This window comes from Dioscorea cayenensis, chromosome 19 (genome assembly GCF_009730915.1).
Source record: "Dioscorea cayenensis subsp. rotundata cultivar TDr96_F1 chromosome 19, TDr96_F1_v2_PseudoChromosome.rev07_lg8_w22 25.fasta, whole genome shotgun sequence".
In the NCBI taxonomy this organism is placed as follows: domain Eukaryota; kingdom Viridiplantae; phylum Streptophyta; class Magnoliopsida; order Dioscoreales; family Dioscoreaceae; genus Dioscorea; species Dioscorea cayenensis.
Window position 1 is genome coordinate 17,954,181 of NC_052489.1, and position 17,619 is coordinate 17,971,799.

The 17,619-nt window shown below is 31.0% G+C and overlaps 1 protein-coding gene across 3 annotated transcripts; it reads right to left on the minus strand.

Moving 5' to 3' along the window:
- Nucleotides 1-10,604: 10,604 nt before the first annotated feature.
- On the minus strand, nucleotides 10,605-17,185 carry LOC120250635. Of its 3 annotated transcripts, none has more exons than XM_039259463.1 (6): nucleotides 17,088-17,185; nucleotides 16,819-16,921; nucleotides 16,207-16,746; nucleotides 14,951-15,449; nucleotides 14,696-14,777; nucleotides 10,605-10,974 (listed from the first exon to the last, which is right to left on the minus strand). In XM_039259463.1, exons 1-6 carry the CDS (start codon nucleotides 17,127-17,129, stop codon nucleotides 10,771-10,773), a joined length of 1,470 nt encoding a protein of 489 aa, XP_039115397.1. In that variant the 5' UTR covers nucleotides 17,130-17,185; the 3' UTR covers nucleotides 10,605-10,770. The 3 variants fall into 3 exon arrangements, with proteins under 3 accessions (XP_039115397.1, XP_039115398.1, XP_039115396.1); XM_039259464.1 differs by having other exon boundaries at nucleotides 14,951-15,446; nucleotides 16,207-16,749; XM_039259462.1 differs by having other exon boundaries at nucleotides 16,207-16,749.
- Between the last annotated feature and the right edge of the window lie 434 nt (nucleotides 17,186-17,619).

Here is a 17,619-nt window from a genome sequence, read left to right on the forward strand (position 1 = left end):
AAACGGGATTTTAGTTTGTCGTATGGTTTTAATGAGTTCACTTGATGTTACAGGGATTTAGTGATGGGATTTTATCTTTTTTATGGTTTTTTTTAATTTTATTAATTAGTGTAAAAAAGGGAAAAATTGAGAATACATATAACTTTACATGAAAATCTATTCATACCAAATGAAAGAATTAACTTGATATACATTTCAGTTATAATTTTTATTATACATATCAAACATTGTATTGTTACTTTATAGGGAAAGTAATTGCAAGGACATACTTTGCAGTGAAAGACTTTGCAAGGAAAGTCTTTCACTGCAAAGCACCAAACAACCCCTAGGAGTCAAGGAGGAATCATTAAATACTATACTTATTATTACTTAAACAGAATTGTAAAATTATATAAATCCATACTATAATTAAACTACAATCGTATCTTCTGTTAGACTTATAAACTACAATCGTATCTTCTGTTAGACTTATAACAGGCCACTTGCAGAAAATTCAAAAGGATTCTCAATGATTAATAAGCCATTATGTTAATATAACTCAACATACTTCATTCCCCACATATGAGAAAGCCGAAATGTAATTTAAGAACATTTTTTTTTCACAATCACTACTTTTAAAGTATAACATAATTAATGTCATAATATATATTAAGTTTGGAAATTACAACAAGGCAAAACCTTCTTGTAGGCCAAAACCAAAAAGCAAAAAAATGGCTAAACAACCAAAGCATAGTAAATATAGTGAATATGGTAGAACACTATGGTATAGCTCATGAATCCTATCAATTGTAGTTGTTGTCATATGTTTTTATTTTAAGTTTAAATCACATAACAGTGATGTTGGATTATAATTGAAATTTTTATAATAAAAATTAGAGAAGTACATTTTATTAAAGATATTAAAAATCACATCAAAATATGTTTTACAGTTTTCGATAAAATACTTAAAAACTTAAAACATGCCAAATGGCCCGTTTATGGGTGAGTCGGTCTCATAGGATATATAACTCATTCCGGTTGAACTGGATGATGCCATATATATATATATATATATATATATATGAATAATATACAAATATAAACATATTTTTGTAACAATCAATGTTGTTAGACTTGGCCTTGACATTAACTAAGCAAAGCCTAGGGGTTAATGGTTAGGATTAAACCAAGGTTAACTTGGGGCTTGAATTGGGTCAATAATATATATATATATATATATATATATATATATTTAAAAAAAAATTAGTATCTCAATTGAAGCCCTTAACATTTGACATGTTAGATCCAACTAGGTCTACCGATTCCAGGTTAAACCAGGCGGATCACTTGATTCTTGATCGATTCATTTCAAATCCTGGTTAAGGGGCATGATCGAACCAACTACGCGCCCAGTTTCGAGTTTGACAACATTGAAGAAAGCATCAAGAGAAGGAGGAAAGAGAGGATTGTACGAAGGAGTTTACACATAACTTATGAGCACTTACAAATATTACTAGTCTTCTCATTGTATGTTCAGCAAGCATTAGGGAGAAAAAACATTTTCTCCTGTGCACATGAAACATAATAATATTGGTTTTTTTTCGTCTTCTTTTGTATTCAGTGCCATATTGAGGTTTGATGAGATCAATATTAGCTCCTTCAATTCTTCTTTAGATTGATAACGTAATCAATAGCCTTGCATATAATTTCTTGCTTAGCCTACTTGAGCGCGCTACACACGTGGAGGAAATAATTTTTTTTTTTTTTTGAAAAGGTGGATAAACCACATTCATTCAAACAAACATTCACAAGAAGTGGAAAAGAGAACAACAAAAAAAAACACAAAGATAAAAGATAATGGCTAGCGCATAAAACTCCCACCGGCTGGAGTGACAGGTAGACAGGCTAGTCTCTTGACAGATCAGAGCCCACCTTGCTTGTTGTGTTCCCACTGGCAATGTCATCACATGGTTCCAACAACACCAGATTGCACATGGAATTGTCTAAATTTGCTCTCTTAGCATTAGGGGCCTCTACTAGATTTTCTTGTAGAGGAAATAATTTATGTCAAGTTAATATTCATTCGGGCACTATCATATTGCAAGCCAAGTGTTTTTCATGTAAATTTTCTTATGAGTTTACTTTAAAATCAAAACAAATATTTTTAATTAAACAAATCAAATAAAGGAGCATCAATTCCCCCTCTTAGTTAAATCATATATTTTAAATTTATTAAATACATACAATATAACATAGGTTTAGAATAAAGAGAGTCACCAAAGAGATTTTAGGTTTTTTTTTTTTACATCTAAAAAAATAATCACTGATAATAAGCAAAACAAAATAAAACAAAAATATACAAATCCAAAAATTACAGAGAACAAAAGAGATAATTTTATTATATTAAAAATTAAATATAATGATGGTGATCAAATCTATCAAAGCTATTTCATTATATATAAAAATTCTTTAAAACTAAATATATTTAAATCGGTTTTGCTCGTTAGATTCATTGTCAACTACATCCTAACTCTTTTGCTTGTTAGATCTCTCCATTGCTACTATAGATATATACATAAATTATACTATAAAATTTTCAAATCAGATCAAACACAATTCGGACCATAAAATCTAACCACATCAAAACAAAGCCACCACCAACAAGGGCATAAAAAGGTTGAAGTTATGAGGAGTGAATAGAAGACATAATGGAGTTGGCTTTGTCAATGCAGGGAGCATCATGTGCAACAGAAAAAAAAAAGGTGTTGTGAGGATTGGACCTTTCAAATCAAAACTTTATCAAACCAATCATGCAACCCTGTGCATGCTACCCCACCACCCCCACAAACCCTAACTTCTCTTTCATCTTAACCATGGTTCATTTAACCAAACCATATGCATGGCCATATGCTATCTACTATCTAGCATCCACACTAATTCTAGATGTGGTGTTTTGTGGGCCATACCCTTATGTGAAGACCTCCTACTCCCTGCATGGCCATATTCTTGTTCCTCTTACCCATGGTGGTTTAGTTTGTTGGTTGGAAAATATATTTCTCTTCTAAGTTTTATTACATCACTTTTTAAACTTTCTCAGATATATATTTGATTTTATTTTCTTATACTTTTTTTAATTATAAAAAGTCTCTTTTATGACATTACATCAATGTCTAAAAATGCAAATCAAGATATAAAATAGTGTACTACAGTAATAATCGGATGGATAAAATATTTTATTTTTATTGAAATGTTCAGAGTTTGATTCTATATCAATATATTAGTGAAATATAATAATAAATTAATAATATACGTTTGGATGACAGATTTATATTATAAAAAAATAATAAAAAAAATAAAATTGTGTCTTAGTAATTATAAGGTATACATAATATTGAAAAGTATTAATAGAACTTTTTTTTTTTTTTTGAAGTAATTAATAGAACTTTAGTTATGCATTGAAATTTTATCAAATAAAAATTCTAGTTTAAAAATTGATTTGACCAAGATCTCTCTCTCTCTCTGTCTCTCTCCTCTGCCGCATATGAAGCTCAAAACGCAAATCCAAAGGCAGGCATATGCCCCATTGCCCATGCAATTAAAGCTGCGAGTGGGTACCCCACAACCATTACAGCATGATTTCTTTTATTTTTATTTCAAATTTCTCTTTAAAATATCTTGTTTCATTTCTCAAAATAGTCATTTCATATAAAATAAATCAATTAAAAATTATACTAAAAATTACGAATAGGTATCGACTGAAATAGCTGAGGATAATAAGTAAAAGATAATCAAATAAAAACACGTCAATTTATATATAAAACTTGAAATTAAGAAAAACTATAGATGGACTTAATAAATATTTTCCAAAATTATGTTATCATAATAAAATTTTAAAATATATTTAAATATATTTTAGTTATGTTATAAGTCAAATTGATTTGGATCAATCTGGATTGTGACTTAGCTATATGCCTCATAACTTAAATTTTTTAAGCAAATGCGATTTGTTTATAACCACCACATATCGTAAAAAAAAATTTTCCAATTCAAAAGTTTATATAAGGTACATAGTAAAATTTTCAAATCATATCAAATAGAAATAGATCTGATATTATTAATGACATAAACTAAAAATAACCCTCCATGTATTCATTTATTCATTAAAAATAAATTTTAAAAAAAATGATTTGACCATGATCTCCTCTAAAAACTAAAATCCAAAAGCAGGATGCCCATACAAGTAAAGCTGAGTGGGTAGGGTACCCTACAACACTCCTTTTATATAGTGTTATGTGTTGATATAATTAATAACCATGCAAGGGGCCCTACACTTGAAATCAAGAAGGGTTGTTGTGACAAGGAGATATGGGTGAAAGGGTTAAAGGGACACAGGGCTGGGTGCTTCTTTGTAGGACATATATGCATGAATGAATGTGAAGCAACAGGACAAGAATGCTTCTCTCTCTCATCTCTATTTCTGTAGGGCATTGTCTGGAAGGGATCAATGGGAACATATTTGTGGTGCCTGTAAAAGTTTACTTGATCTCTTGTGAGTGTAGGACTTTGATGAGAGCACTAGAGAAGGGGTACCCTACAATTATAATATAGTCACTCCTACAAAGAGACTTGTTTTCTTGGCATGTGCTTGGAAGATTGCTAAAGGAGGGGCTTGAAGTTTTCTTATGGGCATTGGATTGACCAACCTTAAAAGTATGATGGATCATTAGTTATCATTCTTGTTTGATTTTTATGTTTGGAATTCTTTCTTTTTTCTTTTCATTTTTTTAAAGATAAATAAATTAAAAAGACAACTCTTCTTATTTTTATTTTTTTTAAAAATAATGCATGATGATGACGAAAATAAAATATGAGCATACAAACTCATATAAAAAAAACTCAAAATCAGAGAAAACAACCATAGGAGGAGAAGAAGATAATACACTATGCCAAAATTTGAGTACAACAATAGTAAATCAATTTGTTAAAAATCTTTTTATTGCAATACAATTTTAAAAATATATTTAAATAGGTTGAGGTTAGTTAAAAATAGGGTTGATATGGATTTAGTCTGGATTATAGCTACATTCTGCTGCTTCTTAAATATGGTTTAAATTTTAAAATTTTCTGAACAAATCCCTCTTCTACCATCATATATTGTCAAAAAAGTTTTATAATCCAAAAATTCATATAAATCATATTGTGAACTTTTCAGATCTAGTTAGACAAAATTCGGGCTACAAATTCTAATAATTTTTAATTAGAAAACATAATCAATTCATAAGGCCCTTTGGAGAATTTTTTTAATTTTAAAAAATTCTTAAAAATGACATAAATCATCCATTTCTTTACCTCTATTTTTTTAAATTCTAATTTTGATAATCCCGAAGTTCACAGAGCAAGAAAAAATTATAAAAAATACAAAAAAGTTACCTATCTCATATTAAAGCCTGAAAGGCTGAAACTACTTAATTGAAATATATATATATATAGGGGAAAAAGAGAAGCTATTTATGTTAAGTTTAAGGTTTTAGGGTTTAGAGATAGGGCCACAAAAGCGGAACATGTTTGATTGCAAAACCTAGTTATAGTATAAGTAGTAGTACAACCAATGTTAAACTCGATGGGATTGGATCTCTCTTTCTTTCATAATAATAATATTAATAATAATAGTAAAATGAAAAGAAGTGGTTTGGTCAAAGATAATCTATGCGCGCGTGTCAGCCATGAATACGGATTGTTCTAAATTCAGTCACATCAAATGATCATAAAAACCTACTTCACTTTTGTTTTTAAATATTATTTATATTTATATTTCCTATCACTCTTTTCTCTAAAATTGGGAGCCTTGTCATCCATTGCTCATTGAATTGCCCCCGTAAATCTCAACATCAACCCCCTCTCACGCTTTCGAATGGGATCCACATTTTTTTTTTTAATTAAAAATAAAGATTTATTTGATAAATAAAAAAAATTTATATAATTTTTGCTTAACCGCACTAGCCTCATTCCAAAAAATTTGGTTTACGGACATTCATTATGCAGGTTCAAAATCCATTGGATATAGTAGAATCAAAAGTTCTCGGTTATAAGTACACGATGAAGGTTCATGAGAGATCTGTATTATTTTTTGTACGCATATCAACAACTGTAAATGTTCTTGTCATATTTTGAAAAAATAAAAATAAAAATAAATAAAGGTACCAATTTGTTTGGTAGACGAGCAGAACATCTTTGTTCCTTACCCAAACCATGATGACTTAGGCCCATGAGCTATCTTAGACCATTATATATATATATATATATATTAGACATTAATTAATATTTATTTAATATTTAAATATATTCGATGAATCTACGGTAATCGATTTTTAGTGAGAATATATGAATATCTTATGTATTATTATTATTATTATTATTATTATTATTATTATTATTTAAACTACTTATATTTCTCTAGTTTCAGTGTATTTTAATACAACAATTCACTTAGACTGTTTTCCCTTATTTAAATTTAATCTAATATAGATAAATCATCAAGAAAACCGAAGAAAATAAGGGCCTATTTGGCTCTATTTTTATTTTTATGTTTTTTGAAAAATTTTATAAAAATACTTTTTAAAATAAGTTTTGTAATTAAAAAAATAAAAAAATAATTATTTGACTAAAAGTATTTCCAAAACAGATTTAAAAACCAAAAAAAAAAAAAATTTGACAAGAGTTTTTGTAAACATATTTTGAATACAGAAAATACAAAAACTTGTTTGATTCAGTTGTTGTATGTAATTGATATTACTACATGCTTTTATAATAATTTAATGATCATATGACTTAAATAAACTAATACAATAATATATTTTGTAATAAATGAACATAAAATAAATATAAATAGAAATCAAGATGACATTATAATGCATATATTTAATGCTTAATAATATTTATATATATAGTTCAAGCATAAGTTCAATTTTCAAAATTATTATAATGTAGCCACATCTAATTTATAATATAATCATAATATTTTGCCCAAGTTGCCTTAAAGGCTTATATAGAAACATTAATTTTAGAATTGGAAATCAAGTTTTTAACACACCAAAACAACGTTCAATTGTCATCTTGAATGTTTGAAATTAAAACACTCTTTTTGCAACTTCTTATTTATGGACTTTACACTTATACGGTAGTAAAAAACATATGCAACCATATCCAAATTCTATAAGATAATATGGTTCTAAAAAAATAAAACCTTAGATTGCATCATGATTATTTTTATATTTAATTGTTTGTTTCTTTTCACATTTAAAAAATTTTAAAATTCAAAAATTAAAATTTGTTCTACATTTTCTCATTGTTTTTAAAAATAAAAAACGGCTTTTTATAAACACTTTGTTGTTTTAAATAATTTAAAACAACTTACATAAAACACATTATCAAACAAGTTTTTTTATTTTTTATTTTTTATTTTCAAGAACAAAAACTATTCTAAAAAAACAGCCATAGACAAGCCCAAGATTTTTGTTTATGTTTTTATTTTTTTATAAATAAACACTGGTGGAGTTTGATTAAAATAAAAATAAAACTAAAATAAACAATCATAAAGATGTTTAAAAAATATATATATAAATAAGAAAATGAGCCAATAACAACCATAGAAAAAGCTAGAAGCTTATTATAGAAGCCTATTTTTAGGTTAGGTAGCTCAAATCACAGACAAAACCATGGAATCTTTGTTCCATCAGGTTGGATCATAATCATAAAAATTAGAAAGTTTGGTTAAATGAATACTCACAAATGGACACTACCTCTTGTTCTAGGCCTCTAAAAAGATCAGGTCTTTATAGCTCATGCCATTGCTATCTTATTCACCAATTCAGATCATTATATATATATATACATATATATATATATATATATATATTTAAGAAAGTTAAGGGATGTTTTCTATATAGTTTTATTACGAAAATATTATAAAAAAATATTTTGAGAAAAATAGATGTGTTTCAGTGGTTTATTTTTCTAAATTATTTAGTTCATAAGTTAAATGCTTCTGGAAGTTATAAAAATAAAAGAAAAAAAGAAAAAAAATGAATTCAAAGAGCCTCAACATTTATATGTTTATTATATATATATATATATTACATTTATTGTAATTTTTTCTCCATAAAAAGCCATATAAAAACCAATATTATTCACATAAATGATAGATGCAAACATTAAGCAATTATGAGAATTTGTAGGTACATGTCTGCAAAACAAACCCTTGAATTTGTTCCCCAACAATACAACCTTGTACTTTATATATATATATATATATATATATACTGTTATTTTCAAATAGATCTTGAGAAACAAATTTGAAGAGTGGAAACAAGATCATTAAATGTTGTCATATTTTACATTCTCATAATTTTTTTTTTAATAACACGCATGAACCACCTTCAATCTTCCACATAAAAATTAATCATACTATTGCTCATCTGTTGTAGCAACCATTCATAAATTGTTTTCAAAAAATAAAAACAAAAATTTTAAATTGAAACAACAGATAAAATTAACCAATAACATAGAATTGTATATTAGTAATAGCCCAAGTCACTCCAAGGAGAAAAATGAACTACAAAAAATAAAATTAAAAAAAATATATATTAAACATTCTGAAAATACATAAAAAAAAAATTTAGAGAACAATCACGGAACAACAATAAATAAATAGACAAGCTATTTTAGGCCCCATAAAAAGCCTAATTTATTGCTAGGAACTTTTTCCTTATTCCATTGAAGATATTGGTGTCTCATCCTGTTTGGCAAAAGAAAGGACTAAACAAAGAATATGTCACCTCTGGTACTCTAAATCCAGACAATGTGTCACTGAAAGGTGGATCCAACACTACACTCCACAACATTCATTTCAATCTTAAGGTTAAAGTTAGCAAGTAATAACCAAATATAAATGCTCATTAATTCATTTCGTTTGAATGATTATTACAAGTGAGACACTCAAACAAAACCAATTTTGAATCATAATTTCATTGTTTCTGTAAATCATTGGCAAAACAGTAATAACATAATATAATAACCATTCAGAGTATTAGTTTATCAATGAATTACAGATAGGAATAAATAATATCTCTAATTTAATAACAATATCTTAGAAAGTATGATTTTTCTGAAGACGTGTTACAGCAATGAACAAAACAGCAGTAATTCTTAACTCTTAACATGGGATCATAGATTTCAAAAGTTTGCAAGCATTAAAAGGAAAGTAAATTTTAAACCACACATCAGAGAGTACAACCTCACAGAGAACACTTTCAAATACAGTTGTCATTAAAATACAGAAATAAAGAACTGAGTACTTGGTTAAACTAAAACAGTATAACCCTATGCAGTCCCATTTGATTTTGACATGCAACAAGTCAAGCAGTTCTGCCGTAAATTATGACATGAAGAATACAGTTCAAGATACAAAAAATTAAAATTAACTACATTCACTTTGTCCTAAAAATGCAACCATGATGGAATCTTCTATAGGAGTCTATTGTGAAAGACTGAAGAAAACCATTAAAAGAATGAAGTACCAATAGAATAATATCAGCATCTTAAACAAAGGCTGACTTTAACTTGACTCAAAGTTTAGGATGTTAATAATCGAAGTTAGAATATTGACTTTCAACACCACTCCCCAAAACAAGCTTTTGGATTAAGTAGATGCTGATTAACCAACTCAAAAACACTCTAACCTATACTTGTGTAATTCAGCTTTCCTTGCACCTGACATCTGAAATTGATCCGGTACAATAAACAATAACTAGTCTACAACAATTGAAGTTCATTCTTCAAAAATAAGCACATTTATTGGATTAATTGTCAAGCAACTCTATCCATTTGTTAGATCGAGAAATGTCACACGTTATAGAATCTCCTACAAATGCGACCAACGACATATTCTTTCCTAATTGCAAGACTGATGTATCATAGTATACAGAAATTTTTTCTAATGTCTATTAGTCATCAGTATGGTTGTGTAGCATGGTGAATAATATTAATTAAAGCTTACATTTGACAAAGTCTTCCATGATAAACTCATCGTTGGTACCCATGATATTTCTAACTACACACACAAACACACACACCCACACACCCTCTAGTTACACTGTGAAGTCCAGTTGCATCATATTTAATGAAACCTGAAGAAACCATCAAATAGTCAGTAGCATCTTCACATAATTAACCAATAGTTTGACTACATTTGTTCAAACTGAGGTTCTTAATTTGATATGAGACAGGTGATTAATTGATTCACAACGTCCTTTAGAAAATCATTGGGTGACAAGTTCCAGATTTCAATAATTATTTATAATTCTTGGACTAATTATATTCATGATTATTCTTGAGTATCATCCCAAAGCTATAAATACCATAGGATGATCACACTTGAATCCAACAGAACAATCATACCTTTCTTATGGTTAAAATTAAGTCTATGTTCTGCTGCTTGAGAGGCCACTAAATCTAAACCAAATGAATGAATGAAGGATCCTTCAATGAAAATGGAATCAATATTCAAGTAATGGAGGAAAATAATGACCAATAATCTAAAGATAACAGAACAGAAGATGCTCGAAAAAGAGACAAAAATATGGTACATAAAAATTTGCATTCTTTACAAAATGTGAACAAATTGGCATGAACAGGTACAAAATGATCCAAATAATGGAAATGCTCTTTGCCAATTGAAAACAATAACCTTTGATATTTTACATACCAAGCACTGGATGCTTCAGTGATCTGAAATCAGGAACACAAACCCCAGCATGAAAATGAAGAAGGGATGCGACCAGTTCTTCTTATGTACTCCACTTCTTGTGCAGTTTTTGCAGCTTGTTGATTTCTTTTGGCCTCTGCTGCCATTCTCTTCTCCTCAGCTTTTAGCCTTGTGGCTGCCAGCTTGTTCATAAGCTTATCATGTGCTTGAGCCCTCATTTTTTCCACATCAACCTATGGCACAAGGGAACAATGAATAAATATAATCTTTAAATTTGACAATGACCTAATAAATACAAACCTCTGCTAAACTTAGTGTTTTGATCATATAAAACCATAGTTTCAAATTACATGCTATGTGTGTCCTAATCTCTTTTTTGGGATCCAACAAAGCAAATCGGTGGCAATCATTTTCAGCAAGATGCAGCATGATGTATACCGCAAGTGCATGAGTTGTTCCCACAAGGACTATGATGTCGATTATTAATTTCTTGCAACTAAAGGTTATCAAGACAAATCCAACTAAGAATAAAGATGAATAGAACTAATTGCAATTGAAGCTAAAACTATTAAAGTATGGCTAGTGGCAAGGAGGGAGAAATTAGAATTCAAAGGCTTCTAGGATTAGGGTTTCACCGCAATGATAAACAAAAGATCTTACATGACTCTCTCTATTAAGCTTAATTGTTTGAAGGTGGTTTATCCTAAAATACTCATTATTTTCTTTCAAAATATAGCAAGGTATTCAACTTAGATCAACTCCTACTTTCATGGCAATTCAATTGAATCTAATTAGACTCTTTAAGTTCCGTGATAACCATTGATCCACAAGAAATCCAACTCTATGGTTTTAGGCTTAATTCTAGGGTTTCTAACATTGTTGTTCACCTTACAGTCCTTCCTTTGGTGTCTAAGATCATAACATTAGAGGATTTAGGTTTTCTTTTCTTCTCTCTATGCAGTAGCAAGTTTCTTTCGGTCTATTACTCACTATAACAGTTATGATTCATTATTCACAAAAGGTAACCAAAAAAGCCACTTCTATATCTTACATAATAGTAATGTATATCCACATAAATAAGAGCTTCCTCTTGAGACTCCATGGCATTACAATTTTTCTTCAGTGTCAAATGCCAATCTTTGTTGTTAGCTAAAATATTGTAACTTGTTTTGACCATTTTTTACAATCTTAACTTAATACCTTCATGCCTACTGCAAAGAAATTTTGCATGCTTCACAAATATTAAACCCCAGATCTAATCCATATACCAAATTTCTCCAACATCACTGGGATAATCACCTCCTAGCCCAGGGTTCCCCATGTCTCTTACAGCATCACCATATACAATCCCTTCTCCTACTTTTAAGTACCAGTACTACATCTTTAGCCAAAAAATGCAAACTTTTTTTGCTTCAAACTACCTTCCCTGATTCCTTTCCCATATTCACCATCCACAACAAACTTGTGATGTTGGCAAGAAATATGTTGGTCACAAACATTATAACTAACTTGGTTATAAAATTAACATTTAAATACATACAAATATATATATATATATATATCAAAACAACTTGTAACCACTTAGATAATAGAATTAAATGTTTTGTTTTCCTGGCAATCCATATACACCTACCGAAACATTGCAACGCAAATCTCCAGATCCAATACTTCAAATAAAAACTTGTGTCATTAAAGATAAACTTCTAATAAAAATTAATCTGCCCATCAGATTGATCATATCACAAACTTAGCTAGCAATACTGAACTGTAAAGTTGGAGAATGACCCTCGTGTGTTTTTTTGGGGGTGGGGGAAGGGGGGCGTGTTCAGATTGAACACTTATTCCTTAGTTTTTGAATAAAGAAGAGGAATGAGAGAATGGTATTTAGGAGAGGAATCAAAGGAAGAATTGAATTAAGGATATTTCTTTATGTATGCCATTTTTATCCTTTATTAGACATAAGTTACATATATGGAAAAAATTACTATGATAATGATAATCATTAACATTATCAACATCATTAATATAACTAAATATTATTAGTGTCATTGTTATTATCACTATTATTAATTATTACTATTATTACAAAGTTGTTATTGTTATAATAATTTTTAAATTAGTATAAATTATTATATTATATTTATATATCATTGCACTCATACATATCTATATACATGATACATCTACTACACATATACATATATATATATATATATAAACATACACATAAATATGTGTATAAGTATTATTCATGCATAACATATATACAGGCATATACATGAATACATACATATACATATACAAATATATATCTACACACATGTACAAATATATATACATGTATAAACACGTGCGTATATACTTATATTATTATTTTTATATATATAATGAAATTAGTAAGTTATTGGTAATTGCATTTTTAAATTTTATTAATTGATTTTCATGATTGTATAGAATTAACAATAAAGAAATTAAGAAATAAAAATAAAAGGGGTTGAGGGGTGCAATTGTAACTTCCAATCTACTCGATTCGGAAGAAGCTATTCATGGATGGGGCAGGAGTGGTAAGGCCCCTTATTTTTCATAAGGAGGATTAAAAGGTTTTGGGATGGTTGGCAAGACTTTGAGGACTAAGGAGGAATAAGAGGCTTAATCCACCATTTAATCCCCTGTCCAAATATCCCCGCCATAAAAAAATAAAAATAAAAAAAAAATAAAAAATAAAAAATCACAGCAACAACAACTACGTTAACTATGGATGCCCCTTGAAATTTGCTCTTTTGGCCTATCTAACTCCAAATTCACATTGTTACCCAAAATTTACCTGATGTTATTCCATGCATGGTCAAATAAACATCCCTGTTACTGGTTTGGAATCCAATGAAAACCCAGACTGACAATGGGCAGCATATCATTTTTTTGTCCAGAATCATTTAGTACAAATGGTTAGGCAGTGGAAGAACTGACATCAGATCAGTATTAAACCTGGGTGTAATGTTTGCATTCTATGCCAAATATCTTCCAATATACTCTGTTTCTCCCTGCCACCTGAATAAATCCATGCTCAATTACACTTCATGCAAATACTTTTTTTAGCCATCTCTCTAATTAGCCTCGATATGGCTACTTTTTTGTGCCACATTGAGATCACAAATAATCAGAAAAATAAAGAAAGGTATGTGGCTTAAGCCACTAAGTAATATCTTCTGCCCATATCTTCATTCTATAGAAAATGCAACCATGGGATGGTTTAGTAGATATAGCCAGAGTTTCCAAACTATCTAATGCTAGCAACTCATTTAACTTCATCTTTGAGATGGCCTGCAGCCGCATTCATTACACTTTGAGGTCGTAAAGTGGCTAAGCCAACTCATAGTCAATCTGGGACTTGGCTTAGTATGCATGTTTTTCCTTGCTTCACTAATATTAAAAGAATTGCACAACTAGAAAAGCTATTATCATAGCTATTGGAAGTCAAAGCTGCATAGGAAGAACACTTCAGTATTTGTTTTTAGCACAAGAGGGTTGCAACTTGTCTCATAATCAAGACAATATTCCCTAAAAGCTCGAAAATTGTATGCCTATACAACCTGGTAGCATTGTTGATTTTGTTCCTCCATTACTAGTTTCCCAAAGTTTCAAGTGATGACACAACTTCCAAGTCTGGACATAAGACCTCTACGTATAGCATTGCCCAAAGGTGTGATAATACAAGCATGGTGCATCAACTATTCTTTTAGTGCATTGCATATTTCTTGCAAGTCTCTAAAATTTGGTTATGAAGTTAATTGCATTAAATGGTTATCCTAAAAATAATTTGCAGAGCTGATATTTTTTCTCAAGGAATTGCATGGATTGGAGATCATGCCCAAAAAAGGGGTCAAATGCTTATCATGAGCACCTGAAAACAAGAACAAAAATACTGACAAATGCAAGCAAAAAATGGATGGGCACCTCAATTTTCCTCATTTCAGCTTCAGTTTTTGCTTTCTGATGATTCTCCCATGCTTGAATTTTGATTTCTTCGCGTTTAAACCTGGACACATATTATCAGATTAAATATAAAGAGGTAACATGTTGAAATTTTAAAGCATTCGTTGCTTAAGAATGACACAGCCAATAGTCATAATTTAGCAACAATAAATGATAGATTATGAATTAAAACAATAAGACATTATAAAAGGAAATAATGCTTTGAGATATATTAACCTGGCCAGATACTTGGCTTTCTCTGCCTCCTCCCAGGCTGATGCTCGAGCCTCAATGACACTTTTACTAGTTTGGCTCACTGGTGCAATTTTAAGTGAAGACGACTCATCAATTTCTTCCTCTTCCTTGCTTGCCCAGGCCGCAATGTTTGTTTTCCCCAATTTTGTTCCAAGAATCATTATCTCTTTCCTAGTTCTCATTTGTAGGTCCTTTTCAGACAACTCTGTATTGCTCGAACCACCATGGCAATCAATTGACTCAATTGGATCTGAATTTTGTGCAGCTCTCCTTGGCGTTGATGGCTGAGATGAGTTTGGGCTTCGCATTGGTGTAGTTGCTTTCACAGGAGTTGCGGTTCGAGAAGGCTCTTGACTGGCAATAGGAGTCATTTCAGTGCCGACATCCCTCATTGACACAGATGTACTTGTTGGTGGAGGTGTGACAAATGTTGTAGCACTCTGAACAGATGCTGACGAATCATGCCTACTAAGATTAACTGCTACAAGCCATACACCAAAGGTAAGTTTCCAAATGATTAACACAAAATATCAATTACGGAGTGTTTAAATGGAGGAGAAATAGAAGAAAAAACAAACAAGCAGAAAATGACATGTAAACAAAGAAACATTAACGGCAAAAGCAAGTTTAGTCCCTTTTACCTTTCATTCATTTGTCAATTTGGTCCTTTATCCAGTTATTTGACCAATTTGATCATAAGGACCCAAAAATGGTCCAAAGCACTCATTCAGCCCAAATTTGGTTAATACATCGTATCAATTTGGTCCCGCACCTTACTATTTGACCAATTTAATCCTAAGGTCTATGAATTGGACCAAAATACCTGACCTGTCCAAATTCAGTTAATTTGCCATCAATCACCTATTCATTCCAACTGCACCCAAAATCCAAATCAGCATATGATCAAATCATTCGTTAAGACACTGGTTACCAACAGTATAATTCTAGACAGATTGGACGGAGAGGATCCAAATTCTTCTAATAGAGACAAAATATGGGTATGGGTTTAAGAGACCAAAGTAAAGTTTCACTCCAAAGCTTCACGAACGCAAATTTTCCTTATTTCTCTTGTCCATTTTAGTCTCAATCTTGTTTTTCTATCATCTGGTCTATGTTCCCTCAGCCAAACGTACACACACAAAAAACCAAATGAATAATATGAACATATTGACAAAACGAAAAATAAACAAGAGGGAAAGAAACTTAGTGAAAAAAGGAAAAGAAAAAAAAAATCTTACTTGCTGAATCAGAGATTGAATTCTCTGCAATCAGAGGAGGTTTAACAGGGGTTTCAGCCACTGAATACAATTCCGGAACCCAATTCACGGCCTTCTGCAAATCTCCCTCTTTCCTCCCAATACTCAAATCAACACCTTTTATATCAACTCCGTCGTTACACTCTACCACAACCTTTGCCGCCGATGACCGTGCACCACCGCCGAGAACTCCCAATCTCTTGTGCGGAACTCCACCACCACCACCGCCGCCGCCGCCGCCACCACCACCCTTCCCTGGGCGGCTGGCCGTGGGGCTGGCGATCCACTTCTGCGCGTCGTCCCACTTTGATGGCGCTGGCTTTGAGAAGGGTGACATCAACGCCGGCCGGTGGTGCAGCGCCCGCTGATCCGTCCTGTGAAACTCGAATGCCGAAGACTGCACACTCTCCGAAGCAATAGAACTCCCAAGTTGATGATCTCTCCCACTATCAATCGAAGTCGAACATTCACCGAGATCAGTCACCACATCCACATCCCGGCAAGCCTCCGTCGCCGCAACCCCTGCTGAATCCGATCAAATCCCATCAAAAACAGACAATACAACCGAGATTGCAAGAGAAAAACCGGATTTACTCGAGCGGTGATCATCAAGCGCCTCGAGCTCCTCCTCTTCCTTCCTCTTCTTCTCGACTCCAAGGAGCATAGCCCGAAGCTTTCCCGGAGAGAATCCTCCTCCCTGGAGACGATGAAAACCCAATCAAATCCAAAAAACCAAGCAGAAGAAGCCGAAGAAGCAGAGAAATCGATGAAGAAGCAGAGAATCTCTGGGATGGATCCATCGGAAGAGCCTCGGGAGAAGAGAAAGCTGAGAATCGAGAGAAAGAGAGGAGGGAGAGCAGTACCGAAGGATGAGAGAATGGTTTGTCTATGCGTGCGTAGTCCATTGGGAATTGTGAGAACTTGGTTTGGAGAAGAAGGAAGCCTCTGGTTTTGTTCCGCAGGAATGACGTTTATTATTATTATTATTATTATTATTATTATTATTTTCAGCAATTATGTCCTTGTTTTTATATTGTTTTATTTTTTTTGCATTTGTAACCCTTGGAAATTTATATATCGTTGCATTGATTTGTCTTTTTCTAGTTTGTAAGGGCGGCTTTTTTTTTTTTTAATTTAAATTTTTGAGTAGGTTTTCTTTACCAAATGGATTTTTTTTTGGAATTATGTTTTTTTATTTATTTTTAATTGCAATTATACTTATGGAAAAATTTTTATTATTGTCTGATACTTATTTTTATATATTTGTAAAATATTCATTGTGTGTGTGTATAAATATAGCAGATTTTATAATATAAATTATCGTATAAAATATAAAAGTAGTTAAATCAATTTAGGATAAATGATGTCCATTGCCATGTGGGACTTAGGAATATT